At 42.1% G+C, this 19,704-nt stretch overlaps 1 protein-coding gene across 1 annotated transcript in view; it reads left to right on the top strand.

The window, feature by feature from the left end:
* The window catches only part of LOC126413756 (odorant receptor 43a-like), a 35,521-nt gene extending 16,400 nt beyond the window's left edge, over window positions 1-19,121 (top strand). Inside the window, exons 4-7 of the mRNA XM_050083295.1 lie at window positions 5,227-5,326; window positions 10,758-10,871; window positions 14,538-14,693; window positions 19,062-19,121. Coding sequence (XP_049939252.1) covers window positions 5,227-5,326; window positions 10,758-10,871; window positions 14,538-14,693; window positions 19,062-19,121 — 430 coding nt within the window. The remainder of the gene's footprint in view (window positions 1-5,226; window positions 5,327-10,757; window positions 10,872-14,537; window positions 14,694-19,061) is intronic.
* The last annotated feature ends 583 nt before the right edge of the window (window positions 19,122-19,704 follow it).

A 19,704-nucleotide genomic window follows, 5' to 3' on the forward strand; every position in this document is an offset into this window, starting at 1 on the left:
AGAAGAAGTATTGAACTTAATTGATGAAAGGAGAAAATATAAAAATGCAGTAAATGAAGCAGGCAAAAAGGAATACAAACGTCTCAAAAATGAGATCGACAGGAAGTGCAAAATGGCTAAGCAGGGATGGCTAGAGGACAAATGTAAGGATGTAGAGGCTTGTCTCACTAGGGGTAAGATAGATACTGCCTACAGGAAAATTAAAGAGACCTTTGGAGAGAAGAGAACCACTTGTATGAATATCAAGAGCTCAGATGGAAACCCAGTTCTAAGCAAATAAGGGAAAGCAGAAAGGTGGAAGGAGTATACAGAGGGCCTATACAGGGGCGATGTTCTTGAGGACAATATTATGGAAATGGAAGAGGAGGTAGATGAAGATGACATGGGAGATATGATACTGCGTGAAGAGTTTGACAGAGCACTGACAGACCTAAGTCGAAACAAGGCCCCAGGAGTAGACAACATTCCGTTAGAACTACTGACAGCTTTGGGAGAGCCAAACAAAACTCTACCATCTGGTGAGCAAGATGTATGAGACAAGCGAAATTCCCTCGGACTTCAAGAAGAATATATTAATTCCAATCCCAAAGAAAGCAGGTGTTTCAGATGTGAAAATTACCGAACTATCAGTGTAATAAGTCACAGCTGCAAAATACTAACGTGAATTCTTTATAGACAAATGGAAAAATTGGTAGAAGCCAACCTCGGGGAAGATAAGCTTGAATCCCGTAGAAATGTTGGAACACGTGAGGCAATACTGACTCTACGACTTATCTTAGAAGAAAGATTAAGGAAAGGCAAACCTACGTTTCTAGCATTTGGAGACTTAGAGAAAGCTTTTGACAATGTTAACTGGAATAATCTCTTTCAAATTCTGAAGCTGGCAGGGGTAAAATACAGGGAGCGAAAGGCTATTTACAATTTGTACAGAAAGCAGATGGCAGTCGTAAGAGTCGAGGGGTATGAAAGGGAAGCAGTGGTTGGGAAGGGAGTGAGACAGGGTTGTAGCATCTCACCGATGCTATTCAATCTGTATATTGAGCAAGCAGTAAAGGAAACAAAAGAAAAGTTTGGAGTAGGTATTAAAATCCATGCAGAAGAAATAAAAACTTTGAGGTTCGCCGATGACATTGTAATTCTGTCAGAGACTGCAAATGACTTGGAAGAGCAGTTGAACGGAATGGACTGTGTCTTGTAAGTAGGGTATAAGATGAACATCAACGAAAGCAAAACGAGGACAGGAATGTAGTCGAATTAAGTCGGGTGATGCTGAGGGAATTAGATTAGGAAATCAAACCCTTAAAGTAGTAAAGGAGTTTTGCCATTTGGGAATCAAAATAACTGATGATGGTCGAAGTAGAGAGGATGTAAAATGTAGACTGGAAATGGCAAGGAAAGCGTTTCTGAAGAAGAGAAATTTGTTAACATCGAGTATAGATTTAAGTGTCACCAAGTCCTTTCTGAAAGTATTTGTATGGAGTGTAGCCATGTATGGAAGTGAAACAAGGACGATAAATAGTTTAGACAAGAAGAGAATAGAAGCTTTCGAAATGCGGTGCTACAGAAGAATGCTTTAGATTAGATGGATAGATCACATAACTAATGAGGAGGTATTGAATAGAATTGGGGAGAAGAGGAGTTTGTGGCCCAACTTGACTAGAAGAAGGGATCGGTTGGTAGGTCATGTTCTGAGACATCAAGGGATCACCAATTTGGTACTGGAGGGCAGCGTGGAGGGTAAAAATTGTAGAGGGAGACCTAGAGATGAATACAATAAGCAGATTCAGAAGGATGTAGGCTGCAGTAGTTACTGGGAGATGAAGAAGCTTGCACAGGATAGAGTAGCATGGACAGCTGCATCAAACCAGTCTCAGGACTGAAAATCACAACAGCAACATGAGCTTCGTTGTGCCGTTCAAACTTCTGCAAGAACCAAGCAAAAAATTAAATTTTACATGTTTGTTTTTCCCTAGTTTGTTGTCAGGTATACCAGATACTTACATCATTGCATTTTTTGTATTAAGAACTGCTCTTCCCAGTCTCATAGTTTGTTATTAAAAAGGGGTGAATGATAAGTACCATAGAGAAATTTTTTTCTCGCTCTATTATGAAAATAAATTTTCCTTAGAGCTTGCTTCTTTACTGTTCATTAATGAGTGGACCAAGGAAGAATGAGTTAGAGCCATATTCATAGACCAATAGTATTTTAGCCTAGGACTGTCTACTTCTTTGGTGTGCCTCTAGGACATGTTGTAACTCGATAAATATTTTATAAATGATCGATGTAGTGGGGACAGTCTGTCATTGCACTAGGAGCAGGTGTGTAATTGGATATGTTTCCTAAATGAACTGTGACACAGTGGTCTTTAGCAACGATGTACTTGAAGGTATGTGACCCATTTTCGTGCCACAGATGAACCTGAGCTGCTTTTGATGGATGATAATGCCTGACCACGATGCCTGCCTCTTCGATGAAAAGAGTTAATTACAGTTGGCATTCATGGGATATTCGGTATATTCTACATTGATGGACCTCAGCCTTTTTTTGCAACAGCCACTAAGACAACAGCGGTCGATCTATAAAACACATGACCAGCATTGGTAGTTGTTAGCGTAAGTCACAACGGAAGGGTCGTAATTCAGAGAGGGGAGCCATTTTGCATGTGTGTATTTGTTTCACACGCCACAGTATATACATTTATCGTGCAGCCACAGACTGTGCCCGTCCTTCTGACAGGTTTCGCATCTGTAGAAATGTGTAACGTTTCTTATTATTACATGGTCAGTTTATTTTCAATACCTTATATTATTACGTGGATCTCTACGATATGCTACAACGTAGTCATGAATGTAGCCTGATAGGCCTTAACGCATTGTGAAAACAAGTACTAGATACACTATATGATCCAAAGTATCTGGACACCCCCAGAGAAAACATTTTTCATATTAGGTGCTTTGTGCGGCCACCTACTGCCAGGTACTCCGTATCAGCGACTTCAGTAGTCATTAGACATCGTGAGAGAGCAGAATGGGGCGCTCCGCGGAACTCAGGGACTTCGAATGAGGTCAGGTGATTAGGTGTCCCTTGTGTCATACGTCTGTACGCGAGATATCCACACTCCTAAACATATCTAGGTCCACTGTTTCCGGTGTGATAGTAAAGTGGAAACGTGAATGGACGCGTACAGCACAAAAGCAATAGGCCGACCTCTTCTGTTGCCTGACAGAGATCGCCGACAGTTGAAGAGGGCCGTATTGTATAATAGGCAGTTATGTGTCCAGGCCATCACACAGGAATTCCAAGCTGCATCAGGATGCGCTGCTAGTACTATAACAGTTATGCGGGAGGTGAGAAAACTGGTCATAAGCCATACATCACGCCGGTAACAAACGACGGCGCGCTTGGTGTAAGGAGCGTAAACACTGGACGATTGAACAGTGCAAAAACGTTGTATGAGGTGACGAATCACGGTACGGAATTTGGCGATATGATGGCAGGGTGTGGGTGTGATGAATGCCCAGTGAACGCTATCTGCCAGCGCGTGTAGTGACAACAGTAAAGTTCGGAGGTGGTGGTTTTATGGTGTGGTCGTGTTTTTCGTGGAGGAGGCTTGCACCCCTTGTTGTTTTGCGTTGCACTATCGCAGCACAGGGCTACATTTATGTTTTAAGCACCATCTTGCTTCCCACTGTTGAAGAGCAATTCGGGGATGGCGATTGCATCTTGCAAACACGATCGAGTACCTGTGCATAATGCACGGCCTGTGGCGGACTGGTTACACAACAATAACATCCCTGTAATAATTGGAAGACGCAGAGCCCTAACCTGAATCCTATAGAACACCTTTGAGACGTTTTGGAACGCCGCATTCGCGCCACGCCTCACCGACCGACATCGATACATCTCCTCAGTGCAGCACTCCGTGAAGAATGGGCTGCCATTCCCCAAGAAACCTTCCAGCACCTGACTTAACGTAGGCGGGCGAGAGTGGAAGCTGTCATCAAGCTTAAGGGTGGGCCAGTCAGCCCCCTGTAGCTGAGCGGTCAGCACGACCTAATGTCAATCCTAAGAACCCAGATTCGATTCCTGGCTGGATTGGAGATCTTCTCCGCCTAGGGAGTGGGTGTTGTGTTGTCCTAATCATCATCATTTCATCCCAATCGACGCGCAAGTCGCCGAAGTGGCGTCAAATCGAAAGACTTACACCCGGCGAACGGTCTATCAGACGGGAGGTCCTAGTCACACGACATTTTTTAGGGTGGGACAACGGCATATTGAATTTCATTGTTACCGATGGTGGGCGCCACGAACTTTTGAATCATTTTCAGCAGGTGCCCGGATATTTTTGATCACATAGTGTAGTGCGCTCGCATGCCTCACTGGACTGTCACGGCCTAACACGCTGTCGTGTGCGCCCGAAGGCACGTCTAGGGCAAATAGGTAAGGACCCGAGGCAGCAAACTGCTGGGCGTTACTGTGGTTGCCACTACATAGGATCAGCAGAAAAATATAGATTCGGATCTAACGGTGGGAAGGATCCCACTTCTGACACCAGTTTGTACATGTCAGGATGGTATCACGGGCTCGGATTGGTATCTGGGATGTTTTTCCTACACATAAACTGAGAAACACAAGGACTTAGGGATAAAATTGGTATCATGCCCAAGAACTACCACTAAGGGAAACAATGTTCGTGAAAACTGGCACCGGCCGCGAAATGAACCGCACATGGTACGGAAGGAGCATTTTGCCCTCAGTAGGAAGGACTGGTGAACACGTCCAGAGGGTAAGGAGCGTGGCAGACAAGAACGCGACACGCTGTTGCGGCCGCTACCTCACCGACCTTCTTGCGTGTGTCACGTGACGGCACCCGGTCCTCCCAGTGGCGGGTTTGCGGCAGAGAGTTGACGTCTGTCACTCAGCAGTACCATGGTGGCGTCCCTAGCTCAGCATAATAGCGTGGGAGCCAGCGGCAAGTACTGCGGAGTCGTTTACGTAACTGCTCACGCCACTGCCTGAATGGAAGTAGAGTAGAATACAATGAGATATTTTACCATTTTTACCAGTTACCATGTACAAACCACAGTAAGATACATGTTTTCTATCACTTTGCAAGAAATGCTCTAGTTTTATGTTGATACAGAAAAATATTTGCTCTACTATAAGATGGTAAGGAAAACAGTTCATGGTAGTCTACATATTTCCTGTTTGGTCTTTATTTTCAGATCTGTCAGCCTCTTGCAGAAAGCAATGGATGCATCGATTTTCATTCTTCTTTTCATCAACATGGCTAACCTCTGTGGCACGGTGTTTGTGGCTGCTGTGGTGAGTACGTTTAGATCTTCTTTAATCGCTCAAACAAAAAAAAAAAGAAAAAAAAAAAAAAAAAAGCGTACGGGAAATAAAACTCGGCCCCTGGTTCTTCTACTTTTATTTATGTTCCACGGTAATACTTTATCCCCTCCGATGATGGTCACGTCTAATTCACGTAGAAACAATGACCCATCAAAATAATGTGATAATGTTGCCTTCAAAGTCATACTCAGAAAAGCCTTTGCTTTTGTCTTGCTTTTCATTATATTTCTTTCAAACAAACATAAAAGTATCTCTTATGACTGGCTTGTTGACTTACACAATTATGAGTGTTGTATTCGCCAAATACACTTGGCGTCAAATGTAAAACTGTCGTAGGAAGAGAGCCCCTTACCACCGAAAGTAGTTGGTGTTATTTAGGTCACTATGGTTGCACACAGCAACTACACAGCCCCCCGCCGCGGGGTTTATAGGCGCCATGTCACGGATTGCGGGGCCCCTCCCGCATGAAGTTCGAGTCCTCCCTTGCGAATTGGTGTTCGTGTTGTTCTTAGAATAAGTTAGTTTAAGTAATGTGTAAGTCTAGGTACTGATGACCACCTCACTTTGGTCCCTTAGGAATTCACACACATTTGAACATTTTTTACACAGTCCTGGCACGGGGCCAAATAGTTTTAGACAATCTACGGCAGAAATTATGGCAACACAGGTTAAAAATAATTTGCAGTAACTTAATAAATGAATGTACACATTATGGATCTTGAATGTGAAGAATATGGTTTGCAATATTGCTCAAAGTGCTCTTGAAATCATCCATCTCTGGACACAGTCTATTCCTGAATCCTCGGATTGATTACTTATAACTAGCGTAATGTCCTGTTGCACACTTCTAGACGACAATGGTATACTTGTCCTGATCTGATCATGAGGTACAGTAATGAAGTAACTGTTGATACGCTTCGTCGCCGGCCGCGATGGACGAGCGGTTCTAAGCGCTTCAGTCCGGAACCGCGTGACTGCTACGGTCGCAGGTTCGAATTGTGCCTCGTGATTGTATGTGTGTGATGTCCTTAGGTTAGTTAGGTTTAAGGAGCTCTAAGGGACTGATGACCTCAGATGTTAAGTCCCATAGTGCTCAGAGCCATTTGAACCATTTGATACGCCTCGTCCAAGTTGATCTTTGCGTCCCCTTGTATTCGCGCTTGGCGGATGAATTTTCTTCGTGAACTATTTGTCTAATAGAAGGCGCAAAAGTAAAGTAGTCCGCTTTGTGTGCGCTCTCTGTGGCATCTAATCATACACTTACTACATGAAAAGCATTCGCAATTGCGAATATCGACAACCTTCAGATGTATGTGGAATGACGACATAGCAATTTTGTGTCGGACCGGGACTCGAACCCGGGCTTCTCACTTATCGCCAGCGGTCGCCTTACCACTTACTCTATCTGAGCACGCTTCATGCCCAGACCAAAACGTCTATATGTCGTCATCCAAGTGTCTACAACCTGCAGTCGTACACTCATTATGTACGTTCCGTATACGATAGACATTTTAATTGAAAGTCGGTCTCCCGGTATCAGTGGGTAAATACAATATTGCAGCACATGCATGTCTAAAGGGACAAGCAATGCTACGACTACAGCTCTTATGAAATACAAGAAATGTACTCGAAAATACGAACACGAACAACCAGCAGCTGGGATCGTCGTCGACTTTGTACTATTATATGAACTGGTAGGAGGACCACACCCGGTGGTGGCCGTCAGTCCAAAAGAACTGCCACAAGATGGGGTACTGAAGGTAACGCCCCTTCTGTTCATCGCAAATCATTTGGCATCGAGAATGAAATGCGCAGGGACGTCTCCAGTTTGAAACATAGAAAAGGTTCGCTGGATCATGTTTCACGTCAGTACACATCAGGTATGAGTACATCGAAAATCACTGAGGCGATGCGTCCCGACTGCGAACAGGACGCAGTTTAGGCTGTTTTTCTAAGTACCCTCTGTCCCTTGAAAGATGTTTCCATAGGATATAGCTGGGCTCCTGCTGGGCATACCGACCTTTATTACCAGTGAAAGGGACATAAATCTATTTTCCGCTCATGTGAACACGTTTGCTCATCTTCACACACCCCCTGTTGACATGTGCGTTCAGTGGGACGATTCCCTGCCTCAGCGCTCTGCAGTTGTGCCCAAATTGTTCGCGACACTTCACATACCTCTCTGACCTCAGCTCAGTTATCCATCTTAGCAAAAATAGGATGCCAGTGAGCGGCATGCGTGCGCCTTGGAATCAGTCTCCTTGAATCGGATGCGATGACCTAACCGTCATGGCTCCTCGCCAGCGCTTCGGTGTCTCGTGAATTTCTTGGCACGTTGTTCATCAGTGTATGTACTGCACTATCGTTTCCCATTGCGTCTTCCACTTATTACAAATTATTTGTAGGTGCTCTACGTTTAAATTCATCTCCTCAGTTCATTTTAACTGCATTAAGTTTCTATTTCAGTTAAGATGTTGTTACCTGGACGCACGTATTTCTGTCATCAGATACGTTGATGAGGATAACCTTGTTGTGTGAAGCGTCCGTGTTTCATAAAAGACAGCAGAAGTCAGACTCGTAATTTAAACACTTCTCTCGACTCCATGGCACTTGCCAATGGACTAAAAAGTACTGATAATGTGGCAAACGAGTCAATGACCTTAATCTGGAAGAGCACTTTTTTAATTATTAGACATTAAAAGTATCTTGTGGTGTTTCTCATTCTGAACCGTTATTTTCATCTCTACACTGGGACTCATTCGCTACTAAAATCAAAATAGGCCACTAGAACATCCATAGGACTTTACACACTAAAAAAGTGGCGAAAAGAGATGCTGTTAATACAAAGTCTCACGAAGATACAACTTTTTAGAAATATGATAATGGCTACTCGGTAACTAAAACAAATCGTGAAGATAAATCAAACTGTAGATCTGAGGTGCTGTTTGTTTTCAAAACAGTACTGGATTATGAGCTCTAAAAAGCGAATGTTTGTGTACCTATGTCATTGTTTGTCGTGTGGCCGACTTCTACTCTTTAATGCGTTTTTCCACCACCTTCGAAACATGACACAGTAGCTCTTCCCTATGTGAACTCTTCTCAAGGCCCTCCTTTTGCTCACTGTCAATCCGTGCAGTAAGAACTTTCAAATGTCCCAATTCGCGCGAACTACCTCCGTAACATCTCCTACTATCAGTGCAAATAACTGCTCCCATCGCCAACATCCAGATATCTCTAAATTACACTCAGTATACACAGAGCAGTCTCTAGAGCACAAACATTATTGTTCACTTCTTCACTAGCCCACACGACTTTTTCTGCAAACAGATTTTTCGCGACCTTTGTGGTGCCCTCAGTTCCACGAACTCTTTCTCTTAGTATATCACTTCCTTTAATAAAATCCATAATCCCTTGATCACAAGTGCTTTTGTTTTAATACCGCTATCTCCGTCCCTAACTCAAATGCGCCTCTGCTTAATTATTTGCTTAATTCTGTTTTATGTTTGCTGTACATCAATTTCAAGGAATAATTCTACTACTCCCAGTATCGTCATTACCTTTACTTTATGCATGTTTAACACAAAATTCTGTCAGTTTAGTTATAGTAGATACACAACAACTACTTAAGCAGTTCTGACGAGTTCATCTACGTCTGAATTAATTTCATCATTCACCACAGAATGGCATTATTCCTCTTTCCAGCCAAATAGCATTTATGCGCATCTTCCTTCGTTCTGCACAACGTTCTACGTTTCTGTCCTAGGAAAGTTTTGCACGGATTTATCTTCTAACCTCACGCCGTTCTTCTCCTTGTCACTTGCATTGCTAACACTTTACGTCACATATATTATAATTACTCTAGAAAACTATTGCTCTTAGGATGGACATTTTCTCCACCCCGTGTAGATTCATTGTACGAACTTGGGTCATCTGTTCACTTGTGGCCTTCTGCAGTTTTATACGTCATCCTACAACTTTTACTGCTATATACAACTGCATCAGCCGTGTGTGTATATCTTAGACCTTAAATTATGTCAATCTCAATGAACATTTCCTCCGTTTTCCTTCCAAAGAGAAACCTTTCTTGTTGGAAGGGGAAATGTTCCCTAACTCGCAACAGAATTCAGACTCATTTATATTTTCATCAAAGCATGACGCCCGAACCATTCTTCGGCATTAACTGTGGGGTACGGAACTAACACTGTTCCCGGAATATCTGAACTGTTTCTTAATCCTGAACTGTGATATCTTGGTAAGGGGCTTAGTAATTGGCCTTAAATTCGGCATATAATAAGTCTTCCACACAAAATGCAGCAAGCCAGGGTCTTAGAGGTCTATAGCTTGCCACACGAAAAAGAGTTTGTGATTGTCGGCGATTTTCACAGTGGAATATTGACGTCTGTTACGCTAGCGCGATCGTGCACACACAGTTGCTGAGGCTGCAAATTCTGCGTACTTATTTGTACTTCATCAACTGTTTAGACAATTTCGACTCTAGTTCTCACTCAGTTCCTGATTATGTTATTCTAAATTTATACATAGCTGATAATTAGCTTGGCAGCTTGCTTCCCTTTAGCAGAGAGTTAGGTATGCTTCATTACCCCTCATCTGCATCCCTTCACTCCACGAATGTTTTATTTTGTACATTCATCTTCTCCTCAAAATCCTGCAGTTAGCAAAACAAACACTAGGTAAATCGGACAACTAACAACTAATACCAAAAAACACTCTACTTCATCTGGACCGCTCAATGAAAGAAAAACGACACACGTAACAACGTCAGTGCATGCCAAATGTGGGCGTCACACACATTTGAAATAAACTCAAAATTAAGTGGTGATTCTTCAAGAAAATCAATGAAAGTTAATGAATAAATCAACGAAACTAAGTCAATTTTATGCTCTAATTTATGTAGTGCTTAACCTTAAATGCGTGGAAAATAGTGACAAATTAATAGTGCCCATCCTGTCTCCTCAGACATTAAAGATTCTTGGGTCCCTGACATTTGTAGGTAAACAAACAACGATCCAGTTTACAGAGTTGGAACCAGATTACACGTATATTGTTTGGCTAACAGTGAACCACAACAGTTAAAACGGTCAGACGCATTATTAATAATTTCAGTCCCTCAACAAAATAAAATACCTACGTATGGGAATTATAGGCTACTTACGTGCCATTAGAATTGAACTCAGAGATATGTTTCAAAATACGAGTATGTTTCTTTTAAGCGTTACAGGTAATCGCAGAAGTGATAAGCCAAATTTGGAAGCCAGTATAACTCAAATAAGAATCTATTTGCAGAACTAGTTGAAGTTGTTCATAACATTAAGTTATCTGGGTCAAAAGAGGTGAAAAACATCAATAAATAATAATAATACACATGTCACCATGTGAACAGCTGTTACAGAGAGACGGAAACATAACGAAAGCATTGAAGGAACTTATGCTGATACCCTGCGTCCTGTACGAAACTGGGATGTACTGCCTCTGCGGCCACATGATAATCAATCAGGTGAGTGTGGAGAAATGCAGCTAGTGTCTATTACTTGTGTTTTCTACTTCAGGATTCCATCCCCTACTATAAATCATCACTCTCTCTCTTCCTCTTCTACAGTGCTATTTTTCTCCCATCTTTCTTATCTTGTTGCCTCCTTTCCCGCCATAGGCAAACTCAGTCTCGGCTGCTGTTGCGTGCTCGCACACACACACACACACACACACACACACATCTTAACGATTTTCAACTAATCACCGCTGTCCACTGGTCAATGATTGCAATTGACAACATCAGTACCTTATTTGAACAACACAATAATTATGAACAACGTAACAGTCACTTAACGTTTTCTTGAGTTTTACGATCACATGCAATTCCAAACAATTCATAGCTGGTACAAAATAAGTCACAGTCTCTGTTATTCTTGACACCTTCCTTTGTAGTTACATATTCGTACAGGAAACATAGTTTCCATTGACGAACTTGTGCTGTGGAAAGTCCTGGGAATTAGCACTTATCGAAGATGGAATGCAAGAGGACAATGATTTTATGGCTACTCTGGCAAATGCAGGTTTCTTGGCATCTGTGCCGCCTAAACCCAGTTGTAAGAAGATAGGAGAGAAAGCAGACTTGAGTGAATGTCCTAAGGTCGAGAAAACTCGGATGTTATCTAGGAATAAACATGTGCTTCCCTGCCAAAGGATTTATGGGGAAGAACTTACGATTTTTATGCTTAAGACAGGCCTCACACAACAAGAGAGAAATTACAATATAATACACAATTCTTCTCGTGATCCTTCATCGAGGCTTTTTGATTATCACACTGGCCGCTTCAACTTACGAATTCAGTTTTATTGTAATTCCCTTATTTCTTGTGGAAAAATGCTTGATTTCTCTAGTCAACAGATACTCATACCGCTTGTCTGTGGCCACATGTTCAGTGTATAATCGTATCAAGTTTCGCACTTTTACCTCAAGAAGCCTGGTAATGGTACCAATCTGACTATAAGACAGAAAAAATTATAAAGCTACAGAAACTTCATTTGTTCTTATAGCTATAAAATTCTTCGATAAACTGATGCGAAAATGAATAAAATTTCGCCGTCCAGAGCTGTTTAGTTTCAGGCTCGCACTGCGTTCAGCATGGACGAGAACCTTAAGCAGCGTAGGAGGAATGTGTGCACATGTTCCTCGGTAAGTTGTGTTGATATACCAGAAGCTTTCCCCAGCAGTTAGATGTTTGCTGTCAGTTAATTCTCTCGGTTTACTACTCAGGCTTCGAGCGTACCCCGTTGTCGGTTTTTGCCTTCCACATTTGGATTCCTCTCGGTCTGTCCTCTCAGGTTTTGTGTACGTTTTGACCTCGCCCTCTCGGTCGTTACGTCCACTCACTGTTTTCCCAGAAACCACCTAGTGGCACTCCCACACTAGGATAGTGCGTTACCAAATCCTACTGATCAGAAAGGGTTAAAAAGAAGACTTGTGTACGAGTGGATAATCTATTAGCAATCCGCCATCCATCTTCTCTGTAAAATAATGACATGTCAGTCAATGAACTGTATTTCACTGAAATGTAAATTTAAAAAAAATGGGCTACTGGAAAGGTGGTTTTCGATAAGTGTCACTCTGCAGTGCATCTACATCTATATCTGCATTACATCTACATCAACATGGATAGTCTGCAAACCACACTAAAGTTTCTGACAGAGGGTTCATCGAACCACCTTCACAATAACTCTTTATTATTCCAGTCTCGAACAGCGCGCGGAAAGAACACGCACCTATATCTTTCAGTGCGAACCCCTATTTTCCCTTATTTTGTTATGATGATCGCTTCTCTCTATGTAGGTATTCGGAGGAGAATGTTGAAATTTAGTTGAAGATTACGCGGCAACGAAAAACACCTTTGTTTTAATGAAGTCCGCACCAAAACCTATTGTCATGTCAGCGACGCTCTCACCCCTGTTTCTCGATAGTACAAAGCGTTCTGCTCATCTTTGAACTTTCTCGATGTACTCTGTTAATCCAGTCCGGCAAGAACAATACACCTCGCAACAGTACTCCAAAAGAGGACAAACAAACGTAGTGTAGACAGTCTCTTGAGCAGATCTGTTGCATCTTCTAAGTGTTCTGCCAGTAAAACGCAGTCTCCGTTCGCCTTCCCCACAATGTTTTCTATGTGTTATCTCCAATTCAAGTTGTTCGAAATTGTAATTCCTAGGTATTTAGTTGAATTTGCGGCCTTTATATTTGACTGATTTATAGCGTGACCGAATTTTAACGGATTGCTTTTAGCACCATACAAATAGTTTTTCTAAAACGTGTTGGTTTTCCTAGAAGATAAAGGCAAGCATCATCTGCAAACAAGCTAAGACGGCTGCTCAGATAGTCTCCTATATCGTGTATATAGATAAAGAACAGCAGAGGGCCTATAACACTACCTTGGGGAACACTAGAAATCACTTCTGTTTTATTCGATGACTTTCTGTCATTTGCTACGAATTATGGCCTCTCTGACAGAAAATCACGATTACAATCACGTGGTTAAGACAATATTCCATAAGCATGCAATTTGACTACAAGTCGCTTTTGAGGTACAGTGTGTAGACGTGGAACCTTAATACAGTTTTTATAGTAATTCGGTGAAACAATTCTCATTTCAAAAGAAGGAAGGAAGGAAGACTGGATTAAATGTCTCGTCGATATCAGGGTCATTAGAGAAAAAGCACAGGCTCGGAGTGTATCAAGGACGAGGAAGGAAATCGGCCGTGTCCTTTCAAAGGATCCATTCCGACATTTGCCTGAAGTCATTTAGTGAAAGCAGGGAAAAACTATGAACCGTCGTTCTCCCGAACAGGAATCCAGTGCGCTAACTGCTGAGCCACCTCGCTCGGTACTATTCTCATTTCAGTTCTTGTAATATGATCGTCGAGGCCTCACAGTTAGCTATACTTTCTGGAGTTCTATTTCTTATGGTACTAATGGGCGAGTGATGTAACTCAAAGTTGTTTTATGACAATGGCGTTCTGATCGGGACTTTGAACAGTCCAGTCAGGAAATCCTGATGGTTTTCTTCAAACCAAAATCCACAAGACTTTTCATTGAGGTGGATGGATTTTTTATGATGAATTTACATTGACACTGTTAACAATTAACCTGAACACATTAAACTCTTATGAAAACTCTCAAGAAGCTGACGCCATATGTTTGCACTTCCCGGCCTCGTACTGTAGTTTGTCACCATTTACCTCTTCTTCAGAACTGTTTTATATTCATTAGTCGACCAACTGGGGCTTCTCCCTTCGTTGTAGATTGTCTGTATTCTGCTTGTAACATACTCACGAAGTATAATTATAATGAATGGATCAAATGAGAGATGTTACTCTTACAGCAGCTATACCATCAAGTGAATTTCCAAACAAAGTTTTAATCGATGGGCATCAGTGTGTATAAAAGTGCTATGAGTTGTTTAAACTGCGATGATGCAATTATCTCTGGGCGTTTAAACAATGAATACAGTAGTCACTTTTTAAAACAGAAACACATTCCTTAGAATTACACAAACGGAGCTAAACCACATGGTAACAAAGCACTACATCACAAAGCACTTCATAACTTACGTTCACACACTGTTCGTAGACACAACAAGGCTATCCGACGACAGGAACGCGTGTGTTGCAGAGCGAGAAACTCGTCAGCTCGGCCTTCAGCTGTGGTTGGCCTGATTGCAACCGTCGTTTCAAACACAGCCTACTTATCTTCATGATGGCGGCGATGCGTCCGCTCGAGATTACTGTGGGCAAGATGTGCAAGCTGTCCAAGCAGATGCTGCTACAGGTCAGTAGAAATCAATGAAACAATCAGTAAAAAATGCTTTCCTTTTGTTCTGTTAAGCAGGAGAAAAAAATGTGCATTGTCACGAATATTTGGATAGTTCACATGTTGCAAGGCGAAGTTACACACAACCTTAAAGTGCGATGGATAAAACGGAGCAATACGAGAGCTCAAGAAATAATGAGCGTTAAAAAATTTAAACTGGACTGACAATGAAAATAATTTTTCAGTAAGTAATGTATACGACCAACAGGTTGTATAATTTTACTGTGAAAACCTTGACTAGGTTTAAATACGACTAAGGATATTTTCTTCAGGCGGGAAGTCACCTACAACGTTTTAAACATAAAACACACATCTAAAATACTTAAATATTTGCTTGACTGAAATGGTGTAGCGTACCGGGCATAAAATTGTTACCCACATAAGTTATACGACGTTAAAATAGTAAACGTGCACGACAGCGTCAGACAAACCGAGAAGCCTTTTAACATAGTACATAAGTATCACTTGCTAGGGAATAAGGATACCAGTTTTCGTAATTATACTTTCAAGGAGCGGTTATTAATAACGGGACACAATCCAAAAGCAGACGAAATTATGATTCTACACACAGAGAAGAAAGGGCGGAATCTGGATGTCTTGGAAGAATTTGAGATTTTTAGACATATGGTCAGTAACGATGATCTCACTTAAACGAACAACTAAAAAGCAAACACCGTCCGAAGAGGTCTTCAAGGTACCGTCCAGTCGCCATGTCATCCTCAGCTGTAAAACGTCACCAGACGCGGACATGGAGGGGCATGTGTGCAGCAAACCGCTCTCGCGGCTGTTGTAATTTTCCGTGACCGGTGTCACTACTTCTCGGTCAAGCAGCTCTTCAATTGGCCTCACAAGAGCTGAGTGTCCCGCCTGCAAACGGCAATCGGCAGACCTGGACGTTGACCCCTCCAAGAGCCAGCCAAGCCCGACAGCGCTGAACTTCGATGATCTAACGGGAACCGGTGTTACCACTGCTGCAAGGCCGTTGGCTTAAACCAGGGGCGGGCTAACGTTGCACGCGGCTCATGAGCGCACAGCGCTGCATGTGTGCTGCTCGCGTGCAGGCGTCGACCGGGGCTGTGGCGACAGCCGGCAGGTTGCGGCAGTGTAGTGCCAGGCTAAGCTGCGGACGTTGATACGAAGCGACCACTACGTAGTGAACGTTGTATTTCAAGAACCGGAAAATGCAGAGTGAAACAAGGAAACGGAGAAGTGGAGATTTGCTATCTTTTAAAAAGTAATGGGAGAATCATTTTTTCTTTGTGGAAAAACGTGAAAATTCGTAATGTTTAGTATGTGGTAGTATTCTCGCTGGTCAGTGGAAGTTTAGTATTGAAGGCCATTATAACAAATTTCACAAGGACGAGTACAGTTTATTGTCGGATTCTGAGCGGATGGGGAAATTGACTGAGCTTAAGAAGAGCGATCTGACGATACCAGACGAATCTGTCGTAGTTACTGTGGTCACGAGAGATCTGCAACCTTCTTTCGTCATGTCTCTCATCTAACTGATTTAACATTTTATGAAGCACTGTTTTCAATTTTTCAGTACGACTACAATAATAGCCCAGCAGTACGTGCAAGTTACAAGATTGCGCTTAATGTAGCAAGAGCTGGAAAACCATTTGCTGAATTAGTAAGTCTCGGTTGAGAGCAGATATCGGTGAGGAAATTTAAGTAACTGTTTGCGTTTGTCTGTATGTAGAAATTTTGTTCCACTCCACCTACGATAATTAAATAAAACGTATCGTAGGTAATAGGTACTCTTTCAAACCACGATATCTTTCAAGCACTCCTACTAACCTTATTCCTTCTTTCAATAATGCAAGCTAGAAAAACAAAACGCATTGCAGATGAAGGAGCGGACAGAAGTTATGGTGGGCAGGGGAGATAAGCGGGTGGCCAGCTTGCCCCTGTGTGCATGCGGAACACCTGTTAACTGCACGCGTGCAAGTGCACCGCACACATGCAGGATTCCTGCCCGCCCCTGGTTTAAACGAACAACTATAGTCAAGAAACAAAAGCTTCTTTAACACCTTTAAGCTATCGCCGCAATTATATGATGTTTACGTTGATGTTTCTGTTCAGTTCCATTTCGGAAACGTTGTTTCTCCATTCCCTTTATGAACTCTCTAGTTCCATACCGACATCATGCCAGGGGGTATTATATACCGCATCCTGTGCAGATCTTTTGTAAAGCATATTCGCCTTTCCTTATGTTGCATATCGTAATATGTTGGTAAAACCCTGCTAAATAAGTTCTTTACTCTCGGCACGTTCCTGTAATTAATCATTTGCTTCAGTTTATGCTATATAATGTCATAGGTATTTTTACAAAAATTTTGTTATTTCTTTTGTTTCTTTTATATATTCTTTATTTCATACTACTTAAAGCACACCTGTGAATGGATTTTGTGGTGCCGGCTGGTGTGACCGAGCGGTTCTAGGCGCTTCAGTCTGGAACCGCGCGACCGCTACGGTCGCATGTTCGAATCCTGCCTCGGGCATGGATGTGTTAGTTAGGTTTAAGTAGTTCTAAGTTCTAGGGGACTGATGACCTCAGATATTAAGTCCCATAGTGCTCAGAGCAATTTTTTGATTTTACGGTAAATTCAGAAATAGAACGGCCAGAGAAATTCTGAGCCGTCACTTGCTCGACACAATCCGTTGTAACTGACTTTTGAAAACTTACTATTCGAACAGAATAAGATGGTTTCGGCGTATATTACACGCTGATGCAAGAGCAACTTAGACTCTAGCGGTGAGAAGGCGAAGACGTTAAAATACGTTCGTCGGTGGTCCTCGCAATACTTGTAAGAAAAGCCAGAGTCTGACTTCCGACTGAGTTCGTTAGGGAAACTTGACGAAACACACATAGTGATTAAACATTTGTTGAATTTTATTATATGTATTTTGCGATGCTAAGTAACTGATTTATTTGAAACTTAAGCCGGATGAACTGTGAATGATTTCAACCCGGCTCCACCTGTTAAGACCATCAGCCAATCATCGGTGCATTTATTTATAATACAGTTGATGAATAAATATACATTTATTCACAGTCTATTTCTCCCGTGTCGCATATACACTTTTCTCGCACAGCAGACCCTCTCTGAAATTACTTGGTGCAATTTTAACTGAGATGGTCATTGAATTTGCCTTTCTGCACGGAGCACAACATGCTCAATACTCAGCGACAGGCCGAGCAGAGTGGCCGCTTGGTTTGAGGCGCATTGTCACGAATTGCGCGGCCCCTCCCGCCGTAGGTTCGAGTCCTCCCGCGGGCATGGGTGTGCGTATTGTTCTTAGAATAAGTTAGTTTAAGCAGTGTGTAAGTCTAGGGACCGATGACCTCAGCAGTTTGGTCCCCTAGAAATTTTGATCTCAGTGACACGTAATTTCCCCTAGACGTGCGACAGTGAGCTGAGATTTTCTGCAGGGCAGGATATTTGTTCCGCACTCCAAGCGCTTTGCCAGGAGTAATATATTTAATACTAATAGGAAAGAAGTGGTAGAACATGAGAACTGACTGATAGCTAACAATGCGCTTCCTGCCCCGTGGCGTCACCGTCCTTTTAGAGTTTCTAAATCAACTCAGTCGCTGAGAGAGCATACAAATGATCACCGTGACTGCATCTGTCGTGTCATTAGAGGCCTAAATCCTACTTACGCCTAGATAAGTAGGCAGAATTAAATTAATGTTACTGTTTTGGTAAGAATATCGGTTCAAATGGTTCAAATGTCTCTGAGCACTATGGGACTTAACATCTGTGGTCATCAGTCCCCTAGAACTTAGAACTACTTAAACCTAACTAACCTAAGGACATCTCACACATCCATGCCCGAGGCAGGATTCGAACCTGCGACCGTAGCGTTCACGCGGTTCCAGACTGAAGCCCCTAGAACTGCACGGCCACACCGGCCGGCAGAATATCGGAGAATGTAGATATAAAATGTAGTAGTGACAGACTAATATTTCACTGGTAGTTGTATGTGTCAAACAGAGGTATATTACTTATGTATGTCTAGGGTACAGAAATATTTATTTGCTCTTATCGACAGAGCTATGTTTCTTACTACTAGCTGAAATATAAACGTAATTTTGTTTAGAGAATGGTTATTTCCTGTGAACGTAAATTTCCACATCTACGTGACGTTTGCACGGGGGCCTTAGCCAGTAAATTGCTACCTATTAATCGAACGTCTCGTATACACGTATATTTTAGGTAAAATAAAAATTAATGTTTTACAATAATTTAGAGATATTATACTCTGCATTTCAGTTAATGTTAACAGTGTTATGGTTACCTTCGCTTCTATGTTCTACAGGTGCTCAACGGGTCATACGCGCTACTGAACATGCTTTATCATTTCCACCGCACACTGTGAAACATCAATGTTGTAAGGAGTATGGAGTTGTCTCGAAATGTAATTATATGCTCTGATAATTTTGTGTCTGGTCGAACTAAACGTTCTGTGCAATTTAGATTATAATTTTTTTTTGTGAATGAACAGGAGGGGTTGTGAAATAAAAGAATTTACTCTACGGGCATAGACTCTATTTTGACTTATCGCGACATTGTTTTGAACTCATGTTTGTTCGCTGTGACGTTTCACATGAATACAGAGTACATCTTTGGGCCATACAGAGGCAAGTATACTGAACGTCGCGGTGCCGCGGTACCTTGAGAACATCATTGTCAAACGATAGTGTGTTCGCACTACACGTCCGAGTAACATCACAGCGCTTAGCTCTGTACTGAACGGTGAAAGTAAGTGTATAGGAAACAGTCCAGCTTGCAGGAACTCTGAATATGATAACAGTATTACGGAATAATCAATGGTAGTAAAGTGTATGAAATACCAAAGCAAAATTCATTATTAATGTTCTTTACCAAATTTGTATAATAAACTTTCTACTCTGATGAGCGTTAAAACAATAGCAAACGTGTGTTACAAAAACTTCAAAGTA

Source organism: Schistocerca serialis, chromosome 1 (assembly GCF_023864345.2).
Source record: "Schistocerca serialis cubense isolate TAMUIC-IGC-003099 chromosome 1, iqSchSeri2.2, whole genome shotgun sequence".
In the NCBI taxonomy this organism is placed as follows: domain Eukaryota; kingdom Metazoa; phylum Arthropoda; class Insecta; order Orthoptera; family Acrididae; genus Schistocerca; species Schistocerca serialis.